This window comes from Lissotriton helveticus, chromosome 1_1 (genome assembly GCF_964261635.1).
Source record: "Lissotriton helveticus chromosome 1_1, aLisHel1.1, whole genome shotgun sequence".
Taxonomy (NCBI): Eukaryota; Metazoa; Chordata; class Amphibia; order Caudata; family Salamandridae; genus Lissotriton; species Lissotriton helveticus.
In genome coordinates this window covers 1357250647-1357277294 of record NC_136057.1, presented here as the reverse complement: position 1 = coordinate 1357277294, position 26648 = coordinate 1357250647, and the positions used below count along the sequence as shown (strand labels likewise).

The window sequence follows — 26648 nt, the reverse complement described above, 5'->3', positions numbered from 1 at the left end:
GGCCACCGGGCCAGGGACCCCCGTCCACCGCTTCAATTGTGCATCGTCACCCCTCCTTAAATATTCACCAAGTCAGCCAATCGTCGTCAACATCGATCCAAGAAATCCTCCACTTCAGTAGACCGGACCCTGTCACACCACTACAGCCGATGTTGTTCAGATGAAACCCGGCAGGGCCAGTACTCGAGACCCCGGCTTCAAAGCTGATCTAGGCCGCAAACTGCCCCAAGACGTATCTTTGTCTACCAAACAGGTAGAAATCTCGGGATTGCACCATTAGTCTCCAGTCTGGTTCATGCACACGGAGGCAGGGCGCAAAAACAGGATAATTAACAGGATCGTCTGGCAGGAGTCGGAGGTCGGTGGAGCCGGGAGCCTACGCGGCCATCTTGTTTGCTAGCGTAGCACCTCCTCCTTTAACCAGAGTTTTTAATATTGCCGTTGAGACCCAATTCCCTCTATCATGGGGTCAGTCAATTATAATACCAATATTTAAGAAAGGAGTAAAAACCGACGCTCGTAATTACCGTCCAATTTCCCTTCTGGACTCCTCTATAAAGATTATGAGTCGGGTCATGCTATCAAGACTGGAAGCCTTGGCAACCGAGAAGTCGATCTTTACACAAGTACAATATGGATTTAGAAAAGGAGTTGGCACATTAGACCAGTGTGTCAACTTGGACCTTTTTAATCGGCAAATATACCCTAGCTAAGGAGGGTAATCTATATTTGTTTTGCCGACCTTAGCAGTGCTTTCGACCTGGTAGACCAATCTATCCTATGGCCCCTATTACTGGAAATGGGCGCACCCAAAGAGATAGTATTATTCCTGGCAAGATTATATGAGGAACTGTCCAGTAAGGTGCGGTATGGTCACTCAGGCGAATATACCCCCTTTTTTAAAGTCAAAAGAGGCATCCGTCAGGGCTGCGTCCTAGCTCCACTACTTTTTTCATTATTTATTAATGATGTGGACGCAGCCCTGAAGCCGCTAGAGTCGGATGCCCCGAGGGTGGAGGGAAATTCTATTCCAATTCTTTTATACGCCGACAATGCGGTTTTACTCTCTCGTACCCCCATTGGGTTACAGCGTCTCATTAATAATTTTACCATTTTTATTGCAAAAAGGAAGCTTTTAATTAATACATCTAAAACCTTTGTTATGGCTTGCGGCAGGAACCCAATCAGATCCAGATCATATTTTATAGAAGGCTCTAAGGTCCAAACGGTTAAAACTTTCTGTTACTTGGGCATTACGTTTGCAGGGAACGGGTCTTGGGTACAGGAACAGGACAACGCTCGAGCGAAGATGTTGAGGAATATAAATGGTATTTTTAGATTTGCTGCTAAACTGGGCAACGGACGTATCTGAGATATGTTGACAATTCATTAGATACGATGTGTCACTGTCGCACTTTACGGTGCAGGGGTTTGGGGACATTGCCACGGCAATTCATTACTACAAACCGAAAATTCCTTTCTAAAACGTCTGTTGTGTGCCCCATTATCGGCCTCCATGGAAATTATCCACCGCGAAGTGGGAATTAAGTACATTTCTGATCTGGTTTCATTGCGCCCTCTTTTACTCTGGAAATCTATATGGTCAAAAGAGGAGACACTGTTTACCCAAACTATAATACGAGATTGCCTTAAATTAGAGAACTGTTCAAGAATCCCCTGGCTTAATTATATTTCCCACTAGTTTAAACCTTTGTTTAATTGTGACATCCAACTGGATCCTGAATGTGCAGATTTCGCTGCTAGAAGTGAGATAAAATCAACCCTGTTAGCCCACAAAATAGAGGCCCGTTCTCGTGTTCTTATGAACCAAGCAACTCATATTTTCTGTATGCAATTGGATCTTAAACAGGGATTCCAAAGCTACCGGTCTGTCGTGACAAGAGCATCACATCGCTACGTGCTAACACGATTAAGATTGGGTACTACACATCACTTTGTCAATTTTCTTGTTGTGAAACCGGGTTCTACCCAAACTTGTCCATGCGACGCCGCTCCCGCCAAAGCTGTTGCCATATGTTATTATTTTGCAAGTTGTATTCTAATTTTAGGAAATTTTATCTAAAACCGTTTTTTTATATTATAACGTAAGATCCATCAAAGATGATATGAATTTGCTCCTAAGATTAGAGGAACCAGGATTGTGTTTCTATACAGCTACATTTTTAGGGCGAGCTGGCGTTGGAGCGCGAAGCGCTCCCGCCAGGGAGTTCTATTGTCGCTGTGTTCACTGGCAAGGGAGCTAGATCTGTGCACGACCGCTACTGGCCTGTGCACGAGCCGACTCAGGTCCGTGAACGCGCGGGAACGTCAACGTGCACGTTCACGCGCGTCACGCTCCTGTCCTCCCGCGTCTCTTCTCAAGCGCGCTGCAGGCCGACTTGCGGTATGCGGGGGGACGACGCGCCTGGAACTTCGTTTTCGGCTACCTCGAGCTCCTGCTGTTCAAGAACTTCTACTGCCAGTATGAGCGCCTGGCTGCTGAGGTCTACAGAGGGACGTGAGCCTCTCGGAGCTCCATGGCCGAGCCGCAGTCTGGCTGCTGAGGTATGACTTAGTGTTCGAGTACCCGCGGCCCGTCATGCCCAACATGGTCTTCGTCGGAGGTCTCAACTGCAAGAAGGGGGCGGAGCTGACTGAGGTACATAATACTAACACGCAGTGGCTAAAGGTGTGAGGCCCTTGTTTTTTATTTTTATCGAAAGACAATGGTTTTCTGGGGAATGTAGTTTCTCTTTCGGGTATAACTGGACGTGTCCGGCATGCAATAGTGCTTTCAAGTAGCAATGTTCTTTAATACCTGCATATTTCCATTGGCTGCACGCTCTGTTAGCTCTCTCACAGAAATAGTCCAGTTAGAGCCAGAAAGCTTTTCTAAATAGACAGAACACATGTACATAGACCCCCCAGAGACAAAAAAACAAAAAACTTTTATGGGATCTCTAGTGCCTTATATGCCACAGCCGGACAGTTTCCACACATGTTCATCGATAGCAGGTTGCATTCTAGAACTTGTATTTCTATTTTAAAGCCAGTAATATGACCTTAAAAATCTAAGCATGCAAATTATGGTCAGTTATAAAGCCAAGTTAGCTGAGGGTGTCACATACGACTAAGGTCCAAATGGTGGATGTCACTATGGCAATTTGCAAGCAGCTGTTAATGTAAGCTCGTAATCTCACCACCCATCTCATACCTTTTGATGAACAATAGATATATGACTGTCCACGTTTTGGGGGAATTCCGTTACTGTGATCTCGTAAGTGTCTACACATTCTTATCTTAAGCCCTCTAAAGCAGCCCGAAGATGGAATCTTGCCCCTACATAAAACACCCTGACAACAAAATCTTGATACAGGGGAAAGTGGCACAATGACGGATTTTCAGTACAGCAGGCCAGTCACACAGTTCTCTAGTTTCCACTTTGTCAGGTGTGAGTAGCTCTATTTTCCTTCGGATTTTAGTACTTGTAGTTCTTCAGTGCCAAAATGCAAAGTAAAACCTTTGACTGAATAAGTTACTCTTGCCAGATACATGTCGAATTGAAAGCTTTGGGTCTGAAGCAGGGGCATGCAAAAACAAGCATTTGCAATGCAATAGGTCTTCGCATTATTAAAGTTTGAGCTACTAAATAAAGCAACACCAATAGCTCAATCTTTAATAATGCGAGACCTATTGCATTGCAAATGCTTGTTTTAAAGCTATTAACGTTAGGAAACCAATGATCTTTGATATTTGATCCTACGATCTATAGGGTATTTTACGTAATCTTTGTACCTGCACTTTTTGTATAAGGAGTATTCATGTTTACATAAATCACCAGGGACCATATATGAATCATGTATCTGCACTTATTGTATTGATTTTTACGTTATGAATTTTATGAAGAATTATTATTATCTTGTGTATTGGTAATTTTATTATTGTGAATACTGATGTGGGCCTGCTTTTGCTTATATGGTTGATTCATTTAACCGAATAAAAGCTTTGAACCGAGACTTTTCATTTATGTATGTTTGCTTTCCTCTGAACTCCCACTAGAGTTCTTAATAGTTATGTGTGAATGTTTGCCTTACACCTAGCAAACTTAGCGTTGTACATGGCATGAGAAGGATCATTTTTTGGTCATGTAGTTAGCTGATGAGGAGAGTCTTTCTTCATAGCTCATGGGGCAAAAGCAGATGGGCACTTTTTGTAAGTCACTGAATCTTGGATTCGTCGGTATCTTTCTGTGAGATACGTGCCCCCTGTACTTTGCTCTAATGCTCTTCTTGACTTTGTTTTCCAGGCAGCACCTGTCTGTCTCCACGCTGCCTGTCAGACATCCTTCCCATGCAGACGGATGAGGGAGAGACGGTGGAGGAAAGTGACTCCCAGGTGAGTGAGCTACTGACACTAAACAAGCGCTTGTTTGTTTTAAGTGACTTTTCGGGTGCTTGCTCTAGGTAAAAGTCCTTCCTGTGCCAGTAGCATCTAGTAAAATTCTGAACTAATACCATATTGCCAGTGCCAGGTTTCTTGTTGATACTGCTATAGTCCTTTATTTCATAAGTGGTGCACAGGTACCCTCTCCTCATTTCTCCTCTCATGGGCAGTAAGTCCCTAGAAGGTGTCTGTGACAGTATAGTGTGTCCATTCATGGCATTACCCGTTCCCTTCTAGATCCAGTGCCACTATGACACCTTCCTCATCAATGGTACAGAAAGCACTAGAGGGCGTTTATACAGAGGGTCTGGGGAATATGAAGATGTGTGGGTGGTTGAGTGTGCCCCACCAGTGGTAGTTGGATGCAGAGTCCTTGAGATGTGAATGCTGCTCTTCAATCTATGATGGCTTTTCCTAAATACTATTGGGTAGCAGTACAAAGTACTCTTTTGCCTTTCCATTCAAGAGCCTTGGTTGTCTCCTGCCTGGTCCATCCGCTGCGACTTTCTTTTTGGCACATGTGGTCTGTCTCCTTGTCAGTTTGTAACTCACTCATCCAATGGACATTTATGAGAATTCATATCTTGACTCATCTGTATGTGCCTGTTGTTGAGCTTTTCCCGTTTGACTTAATTGTTTTCAAGAGGACTGCTTTAAGTTGAGGGGTTGTAAGAGACTTTCCGGAAAGCTGCTGGGAACCGGGATACTTGGGATATTTGTTTAAACTTGATGTCTTTATCATCCTATTTCCATGTATTGTTAAGGTGGAGTCTTTTGGGTACAATTTGTTCTTCATTGTGAGATCTTCATTGATGCTCATAAATGCTAGAATAATTCCATGCAGCGATTGTGGACATCGGAATACATTATTGAATGTAATCATCCAAATATTTACTTAATGGAGTGCATAGATCCATATATTCTTATGATATACACCACTTCTTGGAAGGCTGAATTTGATTCCGAAATATAGCCTGTTCTTTTCTAACATGCCAATATCTAAACTGTTGCAGTATCCCAAAGCAATAGTGTTCTAAAAAAATGCCTAACATGAAAGGATAATGCATTCCAGTGGTCTTACGCTGAACAACTGAATAAGAAATCACCGTCTCATTAGAATCCAGGAGGCTTCATACCCATGCATTTTACTGGCATTTGCCTTCCAGAGGCAGAACATTTTTTTTTCAGCTTGTGACAAAGGATCCTTAAACACTGGAGAGGCTTCACACCTCTGTTTTTGTCTCTCAATATGCCGGTCAGGAAGTTAATTCTGTACGTTTAACTCAACGTTTTAACATTCTGTTGTCTAGTGCTTACATTTTTTCCTGTTGGCAGATTTTTTTCTGTCAAATGCCTTTTCGATTCTCCAAATGTCCATCTTGTGCCAGAAAGAGGGCAGTGTTCTATCCACACAAAGTATATGTGGTCTGTCTCCTGGCCTCCCATTCGATTAGGCTGACATTTCTCACAAGACGTCGAGATCTTGTTGGACTGACTGTGAAGGAAGAATATTGAGGAATGCTGCAAGACATAAAGGCCGGAGAAGAAAGAAAAATGGAAACGTTGGAAAGCGCGTTCACTTGGGAAATATCCTCTGAAATGCAGTCTCCTCCTTCTTACAGACTCCCATTGACGAAGCTCTAGGGAGAGAACATCTAGTGGCACGGAAGACGAAAGGCGACCCCGCTCGTGGTGTTAGTCAAGAAGGATCCACAACATCGTCATAGGAGATATTCAAGGTCTTCAAAACACTCACACTCAAAATGGATGGTGTCTGTTCCACCGTAACTGTTGAAGACAAAGAATTGATGCTTGCCAAAGAAGTCGCCTTATATGATGTTGACACACTTTGGAATCCTCGCCAAGCATCGACTTTGAAGCACTTAATGCTGGTGAAACAAATCCTTGATGGTGACATCAACATCTCCCACATCTATGGTCACACAGAGGTTCCCTTTCTCTTCGGTATCTCCATCATCTGTGAAGTGAGAAAGCTACACGGGAGAAAACTACAAGACCAACCTACCAGCCAAGACCTGCTTTCTCACCTGATCCAGATCCACTTTATCCTCGACCAATAAAATCAATCATTCCACCTATAGATGTAGTGCAGGCAAAGTTCAGTTCTCTATACCCACCAAGGATGGTATCCAGACTTACCTCAGTATCACCTTTAAGGAAGTCCATATCCAGCACACCCCCACAGTCGTCATCTATGCCCCATAGGAGTAGGCTCGAGGCATCTCTACATATTTCAGAAAGAAGAATAGGAAGTAGATCACAATCAAGATCTTCTTATGCAGACTGTAATGATGCTGACCTGTCATATACTCCTTCCTCTCCAGCTGCCTCACCAGCCCAGTTATTGCTTGTTGAAGATATTTACATTTCATGCTTTAAAAGGGAAATCTTTTTTGCATGTGGTGCCAGAAAAATAGTCCCGGCTGAATTTGCCAAGAGAGCATACCATATCTATTGCACCTCAACCACCCCAAGCTACATTTATCCTCTGTAAAATTCCTCTAGCAGCAATAACAGACTATGGGAAAACACCCAAGCAAGTTTCCCTTTAAAAAGGATTTATTGGGGGCGTGGCCAAGATGGCGATGGAGTAGGACGTGCCTGCTCGTCGCTCCGGTCTAGGCCCATGCCATGTAGCAGCACATAGCGAACCCCCCTGACCCCGATTTGGGGCTTACCCTGGTCCGAGTACAGAGGTGGAGGCCTAGCCCTGGCAGCGGTGCGGTATCGGCACCTATCGTGATGATTGACATCCCACCCGGTGCTGAGCGATCTAAGGCCTATGCCACGGCCAGATGGAGAGGCGCTGTCGGTGGTGGTGCACACCAGCAAAGATCCTCCCAGCGGCCCCCAGGTGAACCTGCGGCGGGCGCCATCACGGAGTGGCGATCCGCTACGGGCTGAGGCCGTGATCGCACTGAAGCATCGGCTCGCCTGCGAGGTGAAAACATGGCAGCTGGCGGCGGCTGCAGAGGGCGGTGCTAATCTCTCCACTCTCAGACCCGCAGAAGGGAGACTCTCCCAGCAATCAGGCGGAGTGGCGCTGCAGGTGGTGGCGCACACCTACGAGGATCTCCCCAACATCTTCTAGCTCGGGAGCTGACCTGGCTGGGAGGCACCGGGGAGAGTTGCTTTAGTGCCACGGTTGCACGCCTGTTGAGGAGGACTTGGAGACCCACAGCACTGCTCACGCAGGAGGCCTGGCCTAGATGATGGTACAGGCGGAGGGGAGTGCTGGGGCATAGCTGTCCGTGACCCTTGAAACATCGAATACGGAGGAGCCAGTGTAACGCTTTGTGTGAAGGCCTGCCCAGCCCTTGGTACCTAGTCCCTCGCCTCAGTATGGCTTTGTCCCCCCTCCACGAGAACACTGAGTCCGTCCCATCACAATGGCTACCGCCAAATCCCGGAAAGACAGATCTGTGAAAGACCTCCTCCTCATGGCTGGGTCTGGCGGAGCTGAAGCACCGGCGACACAGAGTGGCTCCCTGGCGCGACATGGCCTGGATCATCTAGAGGGCCCAGTCACATGCAGCGTCCTGGAGTACTACCTCTTTGCGGACCTCACGACGGAATTCCACTCCATGAAAAAGGACCTAACCATGGAGATCCGAGAGATGTGATGAGACTTGGACTCGGTGGGTGAGAGAGTTGATAACTTGGAAAACCAAACAGCCACCCGGTACGAGGAGGTATCTCAGTTTCAGCAGGAGGCCTTGCGCCTCCGGGACCAGCACGTGGATCTCCAATCCCACGCAGAGGACCTTGAGAACCGCTCCTGCCGGCACAATATCAGGATCCAAACGGTCCCTCAGGGCCTGGAGGCGCAAGATATTGAGGCCTTTGTTGTGGAACTATTCCGTCATATCCTAGGGGATTCTCTGGAACCACAGATCAAGTTAGATCGCACACATCAATTGGGGCCTAAACAGCCGGCGACCGCCCCTCCTCCTGATATCTTGACCTGCGTACATGACTTTCAACTCAAAGAACGTATCCTGCGAGAGGCGCGGGCTAAGTATCCCATAGATTTTCACTCATGCCGACCCCTTCTTTTTCAGGATCTGGCGGCCTCGACTCTGCCGAAACGACGGGAGTTCCGACCTGTGATCCAAGGACATCTCCAACTCAGGGGGCCACCAATTTCGAATTATCTTTAAATGGGAGGGCAGGCTTCGCCAGCTCCACTCTCTTGATGAGGCCACATCTCTTCTTCATCTACCGGGTGAGGACCGTAGCACGCCAGAGAAGGACAATCCTGATGGCCGTCGCTCCGAATCAGAAAGATGGCAGCGCTTTTGAAGCTCATCGCAGAGGCTCCATCCGGACCCGGAGACCATCGCCCAGGAACGCACAGCTGTGCTGCAGTCACTGTCGGAAGATTCGAATACTGCTGACTGAAAACACTGACCGTGGTAAAGTTTGATTTAATGTTTTGGGGTCCATTTTGATTTGGCGGGATGGGCTGGGTTTGGGGTTGGTGCGGCGGGGAGCTCCTGCTTACATCACATCTCTCCACGGGGCTGATTGCCCGGGACATTTGTGCACCTCATTCATCATGTTTCTCGTAAGTTTCTTGTTGTGGGTTTTGGGGTTCTCTCCTTCCCCCTTCAGTCGAAATGGATTGTTGGTCTTTACTTCTAGCCCTTCAGGCCCTCCTCTACAGGCCCAGTGATACCTCTTTGTAGCTTCTCTCAAGCTCTACCCTTATGCTGACTGATATTAAGATTCTATCCCTTAACGTTAAGGGACTTAACAACCCCACCAAGAGGTGTGCAGTCTTGTCCTTTCTCGAAAATCCGATGCTCACATTTGCCTGCTTCAAGAAACACACCTGCAGCGCTGCTCCGTCTGATTGCTGGGGGTGTCTCAGTTCGGTGGACACCCATAGGCTGCGCTCCAGGGCTTTTCCCTTTCAAATGTTCTCTTCCGACTCTTCTAAAACAGCGTAGGTGGCGATCCTGGTCTCATCTCAGTTTCTGGGTCTGATGGGTCGCAAGCAGGCCGAGATCAAAGGTAGATTCCTAGCCCACACCTTCACCCTAGGGTCACACACGTTCGCGGTAGCGACTGTATACGTCCCCAACGGTGGCCAAGAGGGATTCATCCGAGATGTAGTACATGAGCTCACAGGCCTTTCTGACAAAACAGTGCTTTTGGGGGGAGACTTTAATCTGGTCTTTGATGGCATGTTGGACCGGTCGGGACAGCGATGGGGGCACTTTCTGAGAATGGAAGACAACTTCTAGCGGAGGCAGGGCTCTCTGATATTTGGCGGTTGCGTCACCCAGGATCTAGGGAATATACCTTCTACTCCCACCCCCACAAGACATACGCCAGGATTGATTACATACTCCCCTCCGACACACTGACCCAACAGACACGGGACGTTGTAATTCTCCCTTGCCCCTTATCAGGCCACTCAGCGGTGCGGATTTCACTAGCCTTGCATCAACCCTGGCCCTCATGGCGCTTTTGGCGCCTCCGTGAGACAATACTACAGCGCCCTTTGGTGATACAGCAAATTCAGCAATGCTTAACTAACTATCTAGATCTCAACAACTCCCCTTCTGTTTCCACGACAACGCTTTGGGAGGCCTTGAAGTCAGGGGGGGGAAGATCCTGCGTATAGCTTCAGCGGACAATAAAGATAGGAAAGAGAAGAGGGCGCGCTTATCCAGGGAGGTAGCTGAACTAGAGCGCATCCACCAGCGGACCGGGCCCCCAGCGTCAGGAAACCGCTTAAGACTGCTAGGGCACATCTAGCGGGGCTGGGCGTTGACCGAGCTGAATTTGCAGCCCTTCGCCTGAAGCATGCCTTCTATGTGGGGGAGGGGACAGGTGTGGGCATCTTCTTGCCAGAGGCTAGGCGCCCAGCGGCAGGCATCCCGCGTTACCACGATCCGAGACAGCCAGGGGAGAGAGTGCACTACCGATCATGAAATTATGGAGGAGTTTCGACATTTTTATGAGACCCTATGAGGCCCAGACTCTGCTTGATGAGAAACCAGCCCACTATCTGCAGGAGGTCGCTACTTCTATTTTATTTATTTATTCAAAGTTTTATATAGCGCGAACAAGATCTTTACAGATATCAGAGCGCTTCACAGTAACAGGGGGGGGAGTGGGCAACAGGAGGGTGACTAAACATATTATTGGGTACAGTATAGTAAACGATAGCATAATCGGATAGCAGTCATGTGCTGATAAGATACCAGTAAACACTCAAATAGACAATAAAATAAGGCGGTGCAGAGTCTTTAATCCAGCTACAATAGAGATCAGGAGATACCAATAAACATTCAAAATAGACATTAGTGTAAGACGGTGCAGAGTCTTTGATCCAACTGCAGAAGAGATCTGGAGAGTTCAAGCTATAGAGATATCCATATCACTACTTAGAGTTACAGAGAATAAGGGGTAGGGGCAGCAAGGAGGAGATTCAACAAACTACTGTGCACAGTGTAGTAATAGGTAGTAAGTGAATAGCATAATAGGATCGCAATCACGTATGAATAAGAAATCATTGGACCATCAAGCAACCAATGTTACAAAGGTGGTGCACAGTCTCTGATCAACAGCAATAAAGTTCAGGTGAACTTAGCCATAAGGATGGCTTTCACTTCTTTCTTGAAGAATGCAGTGGAGGAGATGAGCCTTGTTTCAGGAGGGAGTGCATTCCAGATCCTGGGTGCCATTCCTGAGAAGGAGCGTTTGTAAGTTTTTTCCTTACGGAATCTGCGAGGTTTCAGGAGCAAATTTTTTGTACTTCTATTGGATCTCGAGCCTCCTGATATAGACAACTTTTGAGTGAGGTAGTTGGGTGCCTTGTGGTGTATGGCTGAGTGTGTCATAACGGCAATTTTCAGCTGTATTCTGGCTTCAAAGGGAAGACAATTCAGGGATTTCAAGTCAGGGGTTATATGAGAGTGTTTTCTTGAGCCAGTAATGAGTCTCGCGGCAGCATTCAAGGAGGCTCTTAGGGGTGCGGTTGTTGATAGAGGGAGTCCGCTGAGGGCCACAATTCCATAGTCTATGCGGGGGATGACTAGGGCTTGTACAGTAGTTAGGAAATCTTTGACTGGGAGGAAGGGTTTAAGTTTCCTCAAAGTGTTGATTTGGAAATTAGCTCCTTTCGTTGATTTGCTAATGTGCTGTTGCATATTGAGCTTTGCGTCAAGTGTGATACCTAAGGATTTCGCAGAGTCCACGATGGTGGGTCGGACATTGAGTGCTGTTAGGTGATTGAGCCAGATTTGGGTGGTGGTAATTTTCGCAGGGGGTGATATCAGGAGGAACTCAGTTTTCAGAGCATTTAGTTTGAGGTGGTTTGGGTGTTTCTAAGTGTGTAGTTCAGAAGTTTGATATCTTCCGGGGATTGTACCTTTAGGTAAAGTTGAGTGTCATCGGCATACATATGGAAGTGTACATTGGATGCTTGGAGCAAGGTGGCGAGTGGTTCCATGACGAGGTTGAACAGCGTGGGTGAGAGGGAAGATCCTTGTGGGACGCCCAAATCTACTGGCACAGGTGAGGACAGCACATTTTTGATCTTGATCTTCTGAGTCCGGTTGTGTAGGAAGGAAGTGAACCACTTGAGCACAGTCCCGGATAAACCCATTCTAGTATTTAGGAGCTCCAATAGGTTCTCATGTTTGACCGTGTCAAATGCTGAGGAGAGGTCCAGGAGGATGAGGAGGCAGGAATCATTGCGATCAAGGATTTGGAGGGCGTCATCAATTATGTGCGTCATGGCTGTTTCCGTGCTGTGTTTCGCTCGGAAGCCTGATTGATGAGGGTTGAGGAGGTCGAATTGGTCAATGTGTTTTGTTAGTTGGAGTTGCACACATTTTTCCAGCAGTTTGGCCAGAGTGGGGATATTGGTGATAGGGCGGTAATTGTTTAAGTCCGCCGGGTCAGCTGTAGGTTTCTTGAGTATGGGCGTGACTTGCCCCACCTTGAGGGAGTCTGGGATGAGACCTTGTTGAAGGGAGCTGTTAATGATTTTAGTCCAGAGTGGGAGGAGTACTGGGGTGAAGTCTTTTACAGCATTAGCAGGTAGGGGGTCTGTGAGGTGATTAGAGGGCTTTAAGGTGCCGAGCAGTTTGTGTATTGCTTCTTCAGAGTAGGTGTCGAAGGACGTCCAAGATGCGTTATTTTTAGGTTGGGTGTTGGGCATTTTGGTGTGGCTAGTGTATCGGCTTACATCATTGAGGAGGTCACATCTTATGTTGTCGGTCTTTAGCTTAAAGAAAGCAGAAAAGTCTTCACAGTGTGGGATGTCGTTTGATGTGTCGTTTGATAGTAAGGGTTGCGTCTTGGTTTGAGTTTTGACTAGTTCGAACAGTTTTCTTGGTCTGTTTTTTGCTTGGTCCAGCTGGAGGCTGAAGAAGTCAGATTTTGCACGCTTGATTTTCCTAAAGTAGGCATTTCTCTTGTACTTAAGCGTTTTGCGATGCAGTGATGAGGGGTCAGATCTCCATGTGCGCTCTGCCATTCGCATAGCACGCCTGTCTTCATTGAGTCTGCCGTCATACCAAGGGTTCGAGATCTTGGTGGAGACTCTCTTTAGTTGCAGTGGGGCGGCTTCATTGATTATTGAATTCATAGAGTCGTGGTAGTGGTCAGTCAGTGATTGAACATCAGAGGCGCCAGGAGGGGGAAGGAGGCGACTGGAGAGGTGGGGAGGCAGGGAGTTGGGGTTAAGATTCTTCATGTCCCTTTTCCAGATCTTAGATTGTGATGTATTTACTATGGGTACTGTATCGATCCCCCTATTTCTGACCCTTGTCTGGTTAATAATTAACTAGCAGCCATTCAACTGCACAGAAACCCGTTATCTGATTAGCCAAACAACGGCACAGAAGCCCGTTATCTGATTAGGTCATACTGCATGCCATCTCATTAGGCAAGCACTATTTCTCCAGCCCCCTAATAGGCATACGGTGTTCTCAAAACAAATCAAACCTACCACGACCTGGGAAATCCCCACAGCCATTGTTTTGATTTAGCCGAGAACTTCAGTAAAGAATGTGCGAACGACCAGTTCGTATGACATCCTTATTGACGTATTTATGTCCATCCTTACGTCAATCTCGGCACCTTTCAGGTATAAATAATACCGACATTGCCTTAAGCAAACACACGAGGTGGTGACAAGATTGGAGCAGCGAGACTTGCCGAGGAGCCCAGCTGACAGCGAAGCCCACAGACGCTGCCCCTCCTTTCTGACGCGCTGAGAGAGAGACGCTGCCTTTTCTCCTGCCGAGAAATCCAGCTCCGGCGCTTCCAAGCCGCCCTCGCAGGCAGCTGGAATATCAAGACCTGAGATAGAGATACCAACCCTCCAGCCTTCTAAATCCCAGGTACTGAACTGAATAACCCTTTGTAGAGAATTCTTGAAGCAGACTCTTGGCAAAGCAAACTTTTTTTTTGTTTTTTTGTTTTTTTTTGAAGACCTTTATTTGCATCATTAGGATAAACATGTACGGGCCTACAACCAATCCGGCCGGCCACAAAGCAAAGACAATCAAGAGGCAAAAGAGGCGACACGAGGCCAGGTGGCAGGCAAGCAAACATAATCGAACAATGCTAGAAATGGGATATGCAGCAATAACGGCCCAACATCAGGATCAATGAGGTCTATTTTATAATGAGGGGACAAGGCTCATGGCTGACTCACAAATACGGAAAAACCCAGAAACAGGATTATACCCATGCCAGAACGAGAGGAGGAGGGAGGGGGGGGGGGGGTGGGGGGGGAGGAGGATGTAAGGGCATGATACGGCCATAGCACAAAACAGACGCAAAATGTAGTGGAGAAGCATACAAGTGCTACCAAGATCTAATGACCCCCACCCAATAACACGCTAACGGAGGCAAGGGGAACGGAAAAATGTACGAATCAAGCCCACTTCTCACAATACGAGCCTGGGAAAAAGGGGGAAGGGGGGGGGGGGGAAGGGGGGGGGAAGGGGGGGGGGGGGAAAGAGGGGGGGGGAAAGGGGGGGGGAGAAGGGAAGGGGGGGAAAAATAGGAAGGAAACTAGGGGGAGGAAACCAAAAAAGGACAGAAAAAGGGGAGGGAAAGGAAGGGAGAAGAACAAAATAAAGAAAAATAAAAGTGAAACACAATCGTGCGAGACGGGCGCCACCCCGGGCCAAGCAACCCGTGGCTAATAGTACAGAAGAAAGTGGTAGCTGGCGAAAAGAAGGGTATGGCAGTCGCAACGAAGCATCGAAACCGAGAAAAGTGGCAAAGCAATAGACCCCAACCCACCCAAGCCTGAGAAGCGAGGACAGAAGCGGCACCGCTATAAAGGGATAGAAAAGGGCCATAGAACCAAAAGAAAACATCTGAAAGACCCCACCCACCCGTCCCACCCCGCACCCCTGCAGAAGGCTACGGCCTACCCTCCAAACAGCGTGCCTGTCGCCCTAATCCGAAACCCGAAATATAGTGAAAGAAAAGTAGAGGAAGAAGACAAAAAGAGATGGGGAGGAAATACAAAACAAAAAATAAAGTGTGAGGGAGGAGCCAGAGGATATGAACAAACACATTCGGCCACGACCCTCCCCCGACCAACAAATGAATAAGTATCAAATCAGTACTACACCTTCACATACAGGGCAAAGCAAACTTAACTTAAACTGCTACTTATCTACTCCCGCCCACGTATTAGGCTTAGGTCAGGTACATTGGGGTAGGCGTAGTTAGAAGCACCAGTTGAGTACGATTAGTCAATGTATATATGTATGTATCTATTTTATCCATTTTAAGTATCATATGGCTAAGAAACCATATCAATGCTTTTACAGTATTATTTTATAATTCTGTTATTACTGTATGCACTTTACTTAACTATAAGTATTGCAATAATAGCGATTCATTTCTCTTGTATGATAAAGAGACTGATCAATAAATAACATCTTTTTATTGAACACGCCCGTCTCTTCCTTTTCTCTACAATCTGGTGAAACTAAGAATGCACTGAACTGACTGAGTAAAATAAGTTGTCTTTTGTTTTCACACGACTCTAGAGATACACTCTTGATTAGGGGAGAGCAAAGTTGTCATGTTCTATGGTTGTCAGAAACTAAATCCCTTCTGGTCTATCCAGGGAGGTTAAACTCCTCCTTGTCTATTCGAGAAAGTTTCTAGTGAACTCTGAGCTAGCTGGCAAACATTGAACTTTAAGTCTAATATCGACAGTAGAAGACCTAGTTAACCTCTGTCCTACGTCTATACTATTGAAGATATTATTCCAATGCGCAGAGCCTATTGGGATAATAGGAACTACACTACATGGCGCCCAACTGTTTGGATAGGCGATAAATCTAACGTAAGACATTAGAGTAACTCAGTCGTGCTTTTTCACACAGACCCCTTTTTCCCATAATACTCCAAAGACGTCTGGAGTGGGTGAAAGGTTAAATCCGCCAAACTTAGTAGGAGGAGACTCCTATGTATGGTTCTTGGTTTATTCAACGTTGAAGGATACACTGTTCCAAAATATTGTGCATCTAATCTTTGTTTCCATAGAAACCTGATCTGCAAATAAATAAAATAACTTTCTTGACAGTAGAATGTCACAAGCTGAAGAAGAAAGGGAGACAGTTAGAATAGCAGCTCAACTCCTAGCGGCTGACAATAGTCTCCTACAGCAAGACCCGGATGCAATACTCATCCCGGTCAACATAAGGAAATCTATAACTTTAAAACTTATAGAAAATGGGCTGACACCGAGAGGTGGTACAGTCATATTCGTAATTGAGGCACACGAATATCGGCAGACAGAGGTATTCTATTCATGGATAAACTTTCCAGCAGCAAACGCTGTAACAAAGGACTTCCACTATTACAAAATAGAGGAACCTCCTAATGAGTACACTCCTTTCGAGGAAGTGGAAATACCACTCAAATACCAAGAGCACCTGCTCTGGTTTAATGGCGCCCTAAAACATAATAATCACATCACCAGGCTCGGTCCACTAGGTAGACCAGGAGCAACGTGGCCGGTCCTAGCCGGATACACACCACATCCAGACATTGAAGAAATGTCTGCACCAGATCTTTTAGCACAGCTAAAACAACTAATTAAAATACACAGACAATTAGTCCAATATGTAATGCGGACTTCAACAGTCCAACCAGCTATTAAAATTCCACAGCTGATCCCTCACCAGGGGAACACAAATAAAATTACACCACAGAACATACAGTCCTGTCTAGGTAAAGTACCCGCAAAACGGGAACAAATTCCATTCTGGTTAGCACAAAAAATCACTCAAATAGAGGCGGTATTTCCAGATACCACCCCGGTTGAGAAACACAGGATTCTGACTATCTGTCTTCCAATGGGAATCGCACCACATGTGGAGGACTGTGACACTTGGGGTACAGTCTTTGCTTCCATTTACACAAAAACACATGGTGTTCCATCCATGTCAGTAATACCGGATGTGCTAAAACAAATTCAAGATGAATACGGTCCAGAACCTGCCTTAACTCTTGGTATGAAATTACTAAAAGACTTCAAGCAGGTCTCGGCAATATTATTAGCCAATATAAAGGGAGAAGCAGCAAATGTGGCGATCCGCCAGAGGTTGAAAGAGACAGATATAGCAGACCAACCATTTGAAATTGCCAGAATCATAGAAAAATCCTATGAAGAACTAGGAAGAGATAGTTTGGGTGGAAAACCGGTGAAACCCCAACTTATTTAAAAACCTGAAAAAGTATTTATTAAAAATAATCTAAACACTCAAAAAAAAGAGCTGGGATGGAAATAAACAATCCACTCCTAAAGAAAAAAGATTCCAGTCCTGAGGAAGGTCTCCTCGGCGGAGAGAAAGATCTCCGGACCAAGGACACAAGTCTCCCCAGAGGGAGCCCTCTGAGAAAAAATACAACCTTAGAAATAGGGATAATCTGAAGAGACCTGATAGATATCAAGATATTGATACACGTCCCTCTCAATCTTTTCAGACTTCCTTGCAGAAATCGGAAAGAAGAGGACGATCAGAACACAGGGAAGAGCACGTCCAGTCCAAAGACAAGGAACCTGCTCATCAAAATAAAAATTACAGTTTCGAAAAAAGAAGGTAGCCAGTATTAAAGTAATCAACCATGCCGAGAATACTGAGGACACAGCTGAAAAACGGAGAATGGGCTCAGACAATGCTAGACAGCGCAGCAGAAGTGAGCATAGCTCGCAAGATCCTTATGAATCATCTGGAGACAGTGGACACGAATGAATACATTCAGGTGGAAACTGCAGATACCAGAGTTAGCAAACCTCATAAAATATATGAAATAACATTGCGTATAGGGGGGATAAGACTAGGAAAATAAGGGGTCTCTTTTGGGATAATCTCTCCAAGGGCTATGACATCCTTTTAGCTGAAAGAGACTGGCCACCAGAGTTTGTCAGGGAGTGCCCTCATGGCGAAGAAATAATTATGCCTGCCTTCTCAAATCATATTCCAATTCATAAAAAGTATACACTTGCAAGAAAGTGGGCAGTAGCCCAAGCTCCTGCATTATATAAAAACCATGTGGGATGGGATGAGGACTCTCCTCCTCACAAAATCCAGTTAAAATCACAACCTACTGCTCAGAGGCAGTACCCAATTAAGCAAGAAGCTAGAAAACGGGTAAAAGAGATCCTAGATCAACTTGAATACCAGGCGGTGATTGAAACTTGCACCTCACAAATGAATAATCCTTTGTTTCCTGTCTCCAAACCAGACAATTCATATCGTCTTGTTTTGGACTACAGACACCTTAACTCATGTTGCAAAACCTTTGCAGTACAAAACTCGCATAGTGCTGCACTAATGAATAACATAGTGCGCAAAAAATACAAAACAACATTAGACATCTCTAATGGATTCTTCTGTCAAAATATAGCACCAGAGAGCAGATATTTGACCGCGTTCTCAATAAATGGCGCGCAAAAATTTTTCTGTCATTTGCCCCAGGGGTTCAAGAACAGCCCAGGATTATTCTCAGCAAGAGTAACAGAGTTACTACAAATATATGATAATGAGGCATTATCTTATGTCGATGACATCTATCTAACAGATGATGACTTGGATACTCACTTGAAGAGAGTGAACACCATAATACTTGGGTTCGCAGCAGAGGGTTACAAATTCAACTTTAAAAAGTCCCGAATTGCCCATCTAACTGTCCTGTTTTTAGGATATGAACTATCAAGTGAAGGCAAAAGCCTGGCTGACAATTTCCTAGAGAAATGTGCTGTAATCCAAGCACCTAGAACACTAAAAAACTTACAATCAATTCTAGGTTTCCTAAATTTCGGAAGAACTTACATTATAAATTATGCAGAGAGAGTTAAACCTCTCTATGATCTTATAAAACCAGATTTTAAAAGAATCAATTGGACTCAAAAACACACAGAAATTTTGAGATCTTTACAAACAGATATGTTAGTTAAAACAAAATTACAAACACGTGACAACACACGCAACCTTGTGATTCGAGTCATCCCAGGAAGATGCGGATTCACATACCTGACCTCTAATGAGGGAGAGAAGGTACCAATTGCATATAAATCACACTTGTACACAGAAGCTGAAAAAAGGTTCAGCATTAAGGAAAACATTGTTCATGCGGTTCAAACAGCTGTAGCAAAAGAAAAATACCAAGCCGACGGTAGACAGGTTACAGTCAGAACAGCAGAATCAGCTTTTGAGGCATTAACAACACCATGTAATTTACCGACAACGGCACTGAATCCAGAATGGATACAATGGGTAAATTCTGTTGCTACAGACAAAGTAAAATACTATTTTGACCCGGAAATGAAAGAATTAAAATATCTAGAATATGAGAGAGAATACCCTCTGCCAATCGACATTCTGCCTTTACGATAGTACGCCTGTGTAATATATACAGACGGTCATGCTCAACCCTCAGTTTGGGGAGAGCTGGCTTACAACGCCACATGCAAAATTGTAAAAGAAGTGTGGCGCGGAGGTAAATTAAGACCTCTACTTGCAAAAACACACTCAGTAGAAAATAATTCAGAACAACAAACTGAAATAATAGCGTTAAAAATGGCGCTAGATAATGCCGATCGCGAATTCCCGACACTTATTGTGTGCGATTCGTATTACTGCGTCAAATCATACAATAACGATTTACAGAAATGGATTCAAAACGGTTACAAAGATAACACAGGTGCAACAATAAAGCAAAAATTGCTTTGGGAACAAGTCGTTCTTTTACAGAAAGAACTACCAAAAACTCACGTGATACATTCACTGAGTCATCAGCGTGATGGCGTTCACGTTGCAGGGAATTCATTGGCTGAGACAGCCACAGCGGTAGCAACTAAATCGGCTTCCGTAGCTACAAAAAAGCGTACAGTAAAATACATTGACGGAGAATCTGTGCTGGCAGTGAAAACGTCATCAAAAGGCGACTGCTCAGCGCTACCGATCAATTACCCACTCAATTATACATACATAATCGATGCAAACTCAGTCCCTTTTGCTCAAATCCCTGGAGTGGGGGGATAGAGTAATTCCAAACACGGACAGGAGAGGCTTGTTAATAGCAGACGCACATATGGGTGAGGGTCTCAGACACCTTAAGCTAAAAGATTCTCTGGAAGAATTACAATCAGTGTACTGGTGGCCAGGCATGAGCCTGCATCATCACATTTTTGTAAAAAACTGCCCAGACTGCAATAGAGATCGCAGTGGCGAGAGAAACGGTTTAATACAATGGCGTTTCACTCCAGAAGTATCAAATCAACAAAAATATAAAAACCCAGTATGAATAATGCATCACATTAACATGTAAAGACTATTTCCACTTATATAGTAGACCCCAACTTTCGGCTGACGTCGGAACTGTTATACAAAGATTTGCGAGTCTAGAATGGCATATACGCTAGAAGCATGTTACGTTCTGACCAAAATCTTTCCTTTAGCTCTAAAAACAGCTAATGGGGGGTGTCTGGCCAGAATGTACGTTGCATTGCGGGACTCTTCTCACTTCCTTCCTGAGGGAAACGGGATGGTGTAAAGAAAAAACCAAGGCATAAAGCAATCTATAACAGCAAAGGTATTAGGTTCGGGAGCTGGGTGGGTCAAACATTTAATAAGTGTCCAACGTAGTCTAAATAACCTGCCAAGAAATTCTCTGAAAGGACTCAGTCCGTACGAACTATTGTTTGGGACTAGAATGTTAATCCAGGACTTAGATAGTCAGACTTCAGTGGTAAAAGAAAAATGCTTTGATATCAAAGATCGCTTGGCTATTTTACAGGACTTAAATGAAACAAGAAAAGACCTGAGCAACATAAAGTTGAAACAGCAGCCAGCAACCACTGAAGAAAAACCACCTGTCCCAGCAAGGCCTGTCTGGATTCCAAAAGTCGGGGATCTGGTCAGAGAGAAGATCGCGGTAAAGAAGGAATTTGGGCCTTCTTACAGAAAAGCAGTTCCTGTCTTGTCTATCAACGGGACAAGATCAGTAGTACTACCGCCCCTTGCTGGTAAAAAGGAGAACCGAGTCATATCCATCGACCTGGTTAAACCACAATCATGTGGCTGATAACAAATAGTAGGCCAAGTGGACTCCCAAGAAGTAGCAGAACACCAACGTTTGCTACATCCACAGAGGTTCAAACTGAAAGACTGATCACATTTGGAAAATCTACAGTGAAACAACAAGGACTATGCAACAAAGCAATGGAACTTGAACCTCTTAAAACCCAAATAAAAACTTTTCATCAAGGAACAACAACCTACGATGATGTAACTACAGACTGTGCTAATGAAATAAAGCAAAATCCAAAAACAAAAAGTAATCCAGAAGCAATTGACAGAACGGCATCCGGCTACTTCATCAACTTCGATGATGTTTCAGAAGATCCAAGTGAACCAGAAGTAAAGCCATCAACAAAAACTTTTAAAGACAAAGCAAAGGAACTTTTTCATCAACTAAAGGGAACCTATCTGACGTCTCCATGGATTGAAATTTGGGTGACATTAGGTGCATTTATCCTCATACTTTGGCTCATCATGGTACTATGCTTGGGACATTTCATTGAGGGAAAATATGCTAAAATGGACACAGCAAGCCAGAAAATCAACTTGGTCCTTAAACCACACACATCTTCACACGTCAAGTAAAGAGAACTTTCTTCAGTGAACTTCACAGCTAATCCTATACCAGGCGGTGTAGCATGGGACAATACTGATTATGAAATCTATGGCCCGGTTGAAATCCTGAAGTATCCACATCAATTTAAGATCTCGTTAAGTGACTTTGTAAAACCAAGCACATTTGCTGATGATTGGGACTTTGAAAGTATAAATGATATGATGTCTGACTTAGTAATGTCTGCTAAATTTATAGAACATGATTATTTGCAGGGTTCGTATAATTATGATCAAATGTTCTGCTACAACCACTATGGTAACCATTATCTCCATAAATCTGCACAACCTAGAAATGTTTTAAATTATAACCAATGGGAACATTGTGCTACTCCACCAAAGGGGTAGTTCTAAAACATTCTATGATAAATATTCATATTTTTCGGGGTTTAACACAAGTAATGCAGAAACATTTTATTTCAGATTATCGAATAAGACCGGTATGAAGACCATGCTTACAAACACAAAATTGATATATTCAGATTCATTTTTTGAGCAAATGAATACATTTGGTTTTGATTTCTGGAACAATAACATTGAAACAAAAACTGTTTGGGGTACAAAAGATTGGCAAGTACAAGGTATAGAATCATTGTTCAGAGCCTGTATGATCCCAGAACAGATTATATTCTTGAATGACACTATTCAACAAACTACCTGTCTTGGCTTAGCCAAAATCAAAGACTTAAACAAACCGTCTATTCCAAAGCCAACAACGAACAGTAATAGCTCTATAGATGTTGAGATAGACGTGAACCATATTTTATACCAAAACAGAACACATCCTGATTGGAAACAATGGTTGATCTGGCCCACTGATACAAATAACTGTCAAGACAGATTCCTGAACAAAATACAGGGGTTCAAATTGACCAGGCCAGACCCTAGATATTCCCAAAGACAACATCCAGGGATAGTAACTACTTACAGTGTGGGCAAGCTCTGCCTTCAATGGCTACAAACATCCACACTGGCAGAAATTAAGCAACACCTAACTTTACTTCAAGAGGGTGCTGACTTGCGTGATTTCATTATGGGACCACGCAAACAGCGTCAAAAATGTTTCATAGCGGCCTCTATATATGCAGCTTACAATGAAGCCTGGAAAGTAACTCAAATTGAGACAGCAGAAAAAATACGGGAAATTGACCGTATTAATTTGGAAAAATCACTCTCTGTTGTGGACAATGGGTTAATGACTCTGTCCTCCAGAATATATTCACTGGACAGTATTGTGTCTTCAGCAATCGATATAATATCGCAAGACTTACTGATGTTACAACACGGTCAGTCCCAATTGCGTTCTATTGTACAACTTGGCTGGACGTTACAAAATCTGCGTTCAGGCTATGTGCCTTGGCGTTTAATCAACACAACGTCACTGTTTAATATCTTTAACCTTACTGATAAACAAATCAGTTTGGCACAGAAGGGTGCTGACTATACAATTCTGAGCATTGAAAAACTTGAGAGATTACCATTGACAATGTCAGAACGACCTGTCATTGAATGGATAATACATGGGATAATAAATATTCCGATAACAACTTTCCAGTTTCAATACTGCCAAAAATATATACAGGCAGGCCAGTATGAAAGGTTGGGTAAAGGATACATTAAGTCAACATGGAACTTGCCCTATACACACGCATGTGTTAGTAATAAAGGACAAAGTGTGTTCCTTAGTGGCAATAATTGTGAAAGGTCACTAAGCGGTACACTTCTGTGTCAGGGTATTAGTTTGCATGGAGCATGTGAAGGGACTTCAAATAACCTTTCATGTCACCAGCTAGGCACACCTGCAACACAAATAGAACCATTCTTTAGGAGACTCTCGAACGGGAGTTACATTCTAATTGTAGATCGCAGATGTTGCAGTCTGCTGCCCGGAAAACCTTATCTCATAACCGTGACTACGAAGGTCATGTGCTGTGAACGAGTATTGTTCCCAAACGATGCCCGAGACAGGGAGGCAAGGTTATGGCCCAGTTTGAAAATTTCTTCTATTTGAATTGATACTTTAAGCAGAATGAAGACAGTGCTCCTACAGACGCCAACCATGTTAACGTCATCAAAAGAAACGTATGATCTCCAAGTTGCAAGGACAACTGCTGAGATTCATTCACTGTTATCAACCAATTCCCCCATACATTTCGCAGAAATACTGAGCGAAATCTTAAATATTTCTGATACAAGTGGAATCTCGAGTGTATTTAAGACAGTGTTTTCGGGAGCTTTAACACCATTCAACGCCATCCTGGGTATTTTTCCTGATTTTGTCCATTCCATCTTTGGCGGACTTCCTCTCCTTTTGGGACTAGTGGCAGGCATCCTATTTTTGATCCTGTTACTTCGCTATGGCAAACCACGTCACAGACAAGACACCAGCGATAATGGAAGAAACAATCCGAGCTATTGGCTACCGGGACCGCATAACTAAAGTCCTTGGACTAGCACGGCTGCGAGATTTAAACATGACTTGGTTTCTTTCATTTAGACCGATGTGGCAAAGTTGTGTTATGCCTGTATTAAGGTGCTTGCTATGCGGCGAAGAATGCGTGTTGGACACCTGTCTGACACTACAATCGGATGTGCCAATGGACGCAGAGACTTTGTTGGGTCCGGTAACGTCTCATGCATTGTGCTGTCCCCAGCGGCTACCAATCCTGATGACGGCATTCGTGGAGACTTCACCACTACGATTGAAGAGTTGTGAAGTACAAGATGAAAGCAGCATCGAGCAGGTACGACCATCTGTCAACTATGTTGATCGAAACATCAATGAAGGCAATCATGCTCATGAATGCATGTTACAAAAAATTTCCGAGTTAGTGGAACTTTCGCAAGAAGCAGTTGACAGTTTTTTCGAAAGTCTCAACAATATGATGTTTTCACCAGAGCAGAAAGAATGACTTTGAACAAACTAGCACACGGCGTTCCCTACACCCTGAATTTGGCCTTCAACTTTGTAAATAAAGCAATAAGAAATTTTCTCACCAGTTTTTACAAAGAGCGAGACATTTTTTCCCCATCCATTTCCAAAAATATTTATGATTTTTTGGGACACTTATCTTCTGCTTAAAGTAAAACTATTCTTAGAGAACAAAATTTCTATTTTTAGCTACTCTAGAGACATTAGCTACCCTCTAGCATGTTCACAAGTATTTATGATTTTGTGATGAGATGGTCTCGACATTTTCTTCTGTATTAAGAGCCATTTCATGTGTAATTTACGCATTTCGTTCATGCTGATTTCAAAATGTGCGTATTAGATTTAGCATTATTATACTGCTTGCAGTGCATATAGTAACTATACTCATCTTTTCGTGTATTTCGCATTTCCAATTTTCAGAATGCATTTGATTGTATTTTGGGGTGGTTCGGTATACACATGCACTACTAGTTTTGTTTACTATGCCTAGATTTGTAAATATGGACATAGATTACGTGGAGTGGGTGTGATGTATTTACTATGGGTACTGTATCGATCCCCCTATTTCTGACCCTTGTCTGGTTAATAATTAACTAGCAGCCATTCAACTGCACAGAAACCCGTTATCTGATTAGCCAAACAACGGCACAGAAGCCCGTGATCTGATTAGGTCATACTGCATGCCATCTCATTAGGCAAGCACTATTTCTCCAGCCCCCTAATAGGCATACGGTGTTCTCAAAACAAATCAAACCTACCACGACCTGGGAAATCCCCACAGCCATTGTTTTGATTTAGCCGAGAACTTCAGTAAAGAATGTGCGAACGACCAGTTCGTATGACATCCTTATTGACGTATTTATGTCCATCCTTACGTCAATCTCGGCACCTTTCAGGTATAAATAATACCGACATTGCCTTAAGCAAACACACGAGGTGGTGACAAGATTGGAGCAGCGAGACTTGCCGCGGAGCCCAGCTGACAGCGAAGCCCACAGACGCTGCCCCTCCTTTCTGACGCGCTGAGAGAGAGACGCTGCCTTTTCTCCTGCCGAGAAATCCAGCTCCGGCGCTTCCAAGCCGCCCTCGCAGGCAGCTGGAATATCAAGACCTGAGATAGAGATACCAACCCTCCAGCCTTCTAAATCCCAGGTACTGAACTGAATAACCCTTTGTAGAGAATTCTTGAAGCAGACTCTTGGCAAAGCAAATTTAACTTAAACTGCTACTTATCTACTCCCGCCCACGTATTAGGCTTAGGTCAGGTACATTGGGGTAGGCGTAGTTAGAAGCACCAGTTGAGTACGATTAGTCAATGTATATATGTATGTATCTATTTTATCCATTTTAAATATCATATGGCTAAGAAACCATATCAATGCTTTTACAGTATTATTTTATAATTCTGTTATTACTGTATGCACTTTACTTAACTAAGTATTGCAATAATAGCGATTCATTACTCTTGTATGAGAAAAGAGACTGATCAATAAATAACATCTTTTTATTGAACACGCCCGTCTCTTCCTTTTCTCTACAATCTGGTGAAACTAAGAATGCACTGAACTGACTGAGTAAAATAAGTTGTCTTTTGTTTTCACACGACTCTAGAGATACACTCTTGATTAGGGGAGAGCAAAGTTGTCATGTTCTATAGTTGTCAGAAACTAAATCCCTTCTTGTCTATCCAGGGAGGTTAAACTCCTCCTTGTCTATTCGAGAAAGTTTCCAGTGAACTCTGAGCTAGCTGGCAAACATTAAACTTTAAGTCTAATATCGACAGTAGAAGACCTAGTTAACCTCTGTCCTACGTCTATACTATTGAAGATATTATTCCAATGCGCAGAGCCTATTGGGATAATAGGAACTACACTACAAGATTTGGTGGGTTGAGCCGTGGCAGGTTTGACTTTTTCATTGATGAAGAAGGTGATAATGTGGTGGTCTGACCAATCACAAGGTTGGATTGCCCCCAGTTGGGTAGAGTCCTCGTTGGCGATGATGAGATCAAGTATGGAGCCTTTGTCGTGTGTTGGGCTGTTGCATATTTGGGT

The 26648-nt window shown here is 44.2% G+C and overlaps 1 protein-coding gene across 9 annotated transcripts in view; it reads left to right on the top strand.

The window, feature by feature from the left end:
• Window positions 1–26648, top strand: part of TNRC6B (trinucleotide repeat containing adaptor 6B) — a 1174734-nt gene that overhangs the window by 226212 nt on the left and 921874 nt on the right. For all 9 annotated transcript variants that reach the window (XM_078683361.1, XM_078683372.1, XM_078683380.1 and 6 more), the window contains one exon: window positions 4307–4395. In XM_078683361.1, coding sequence (XP_078539487.1) covers window positions 4307–4395 — 89 coding nt within the window. The remainder of the gene's footprint in view (window positions 1–4306; window positions 4396–26648) is intronic.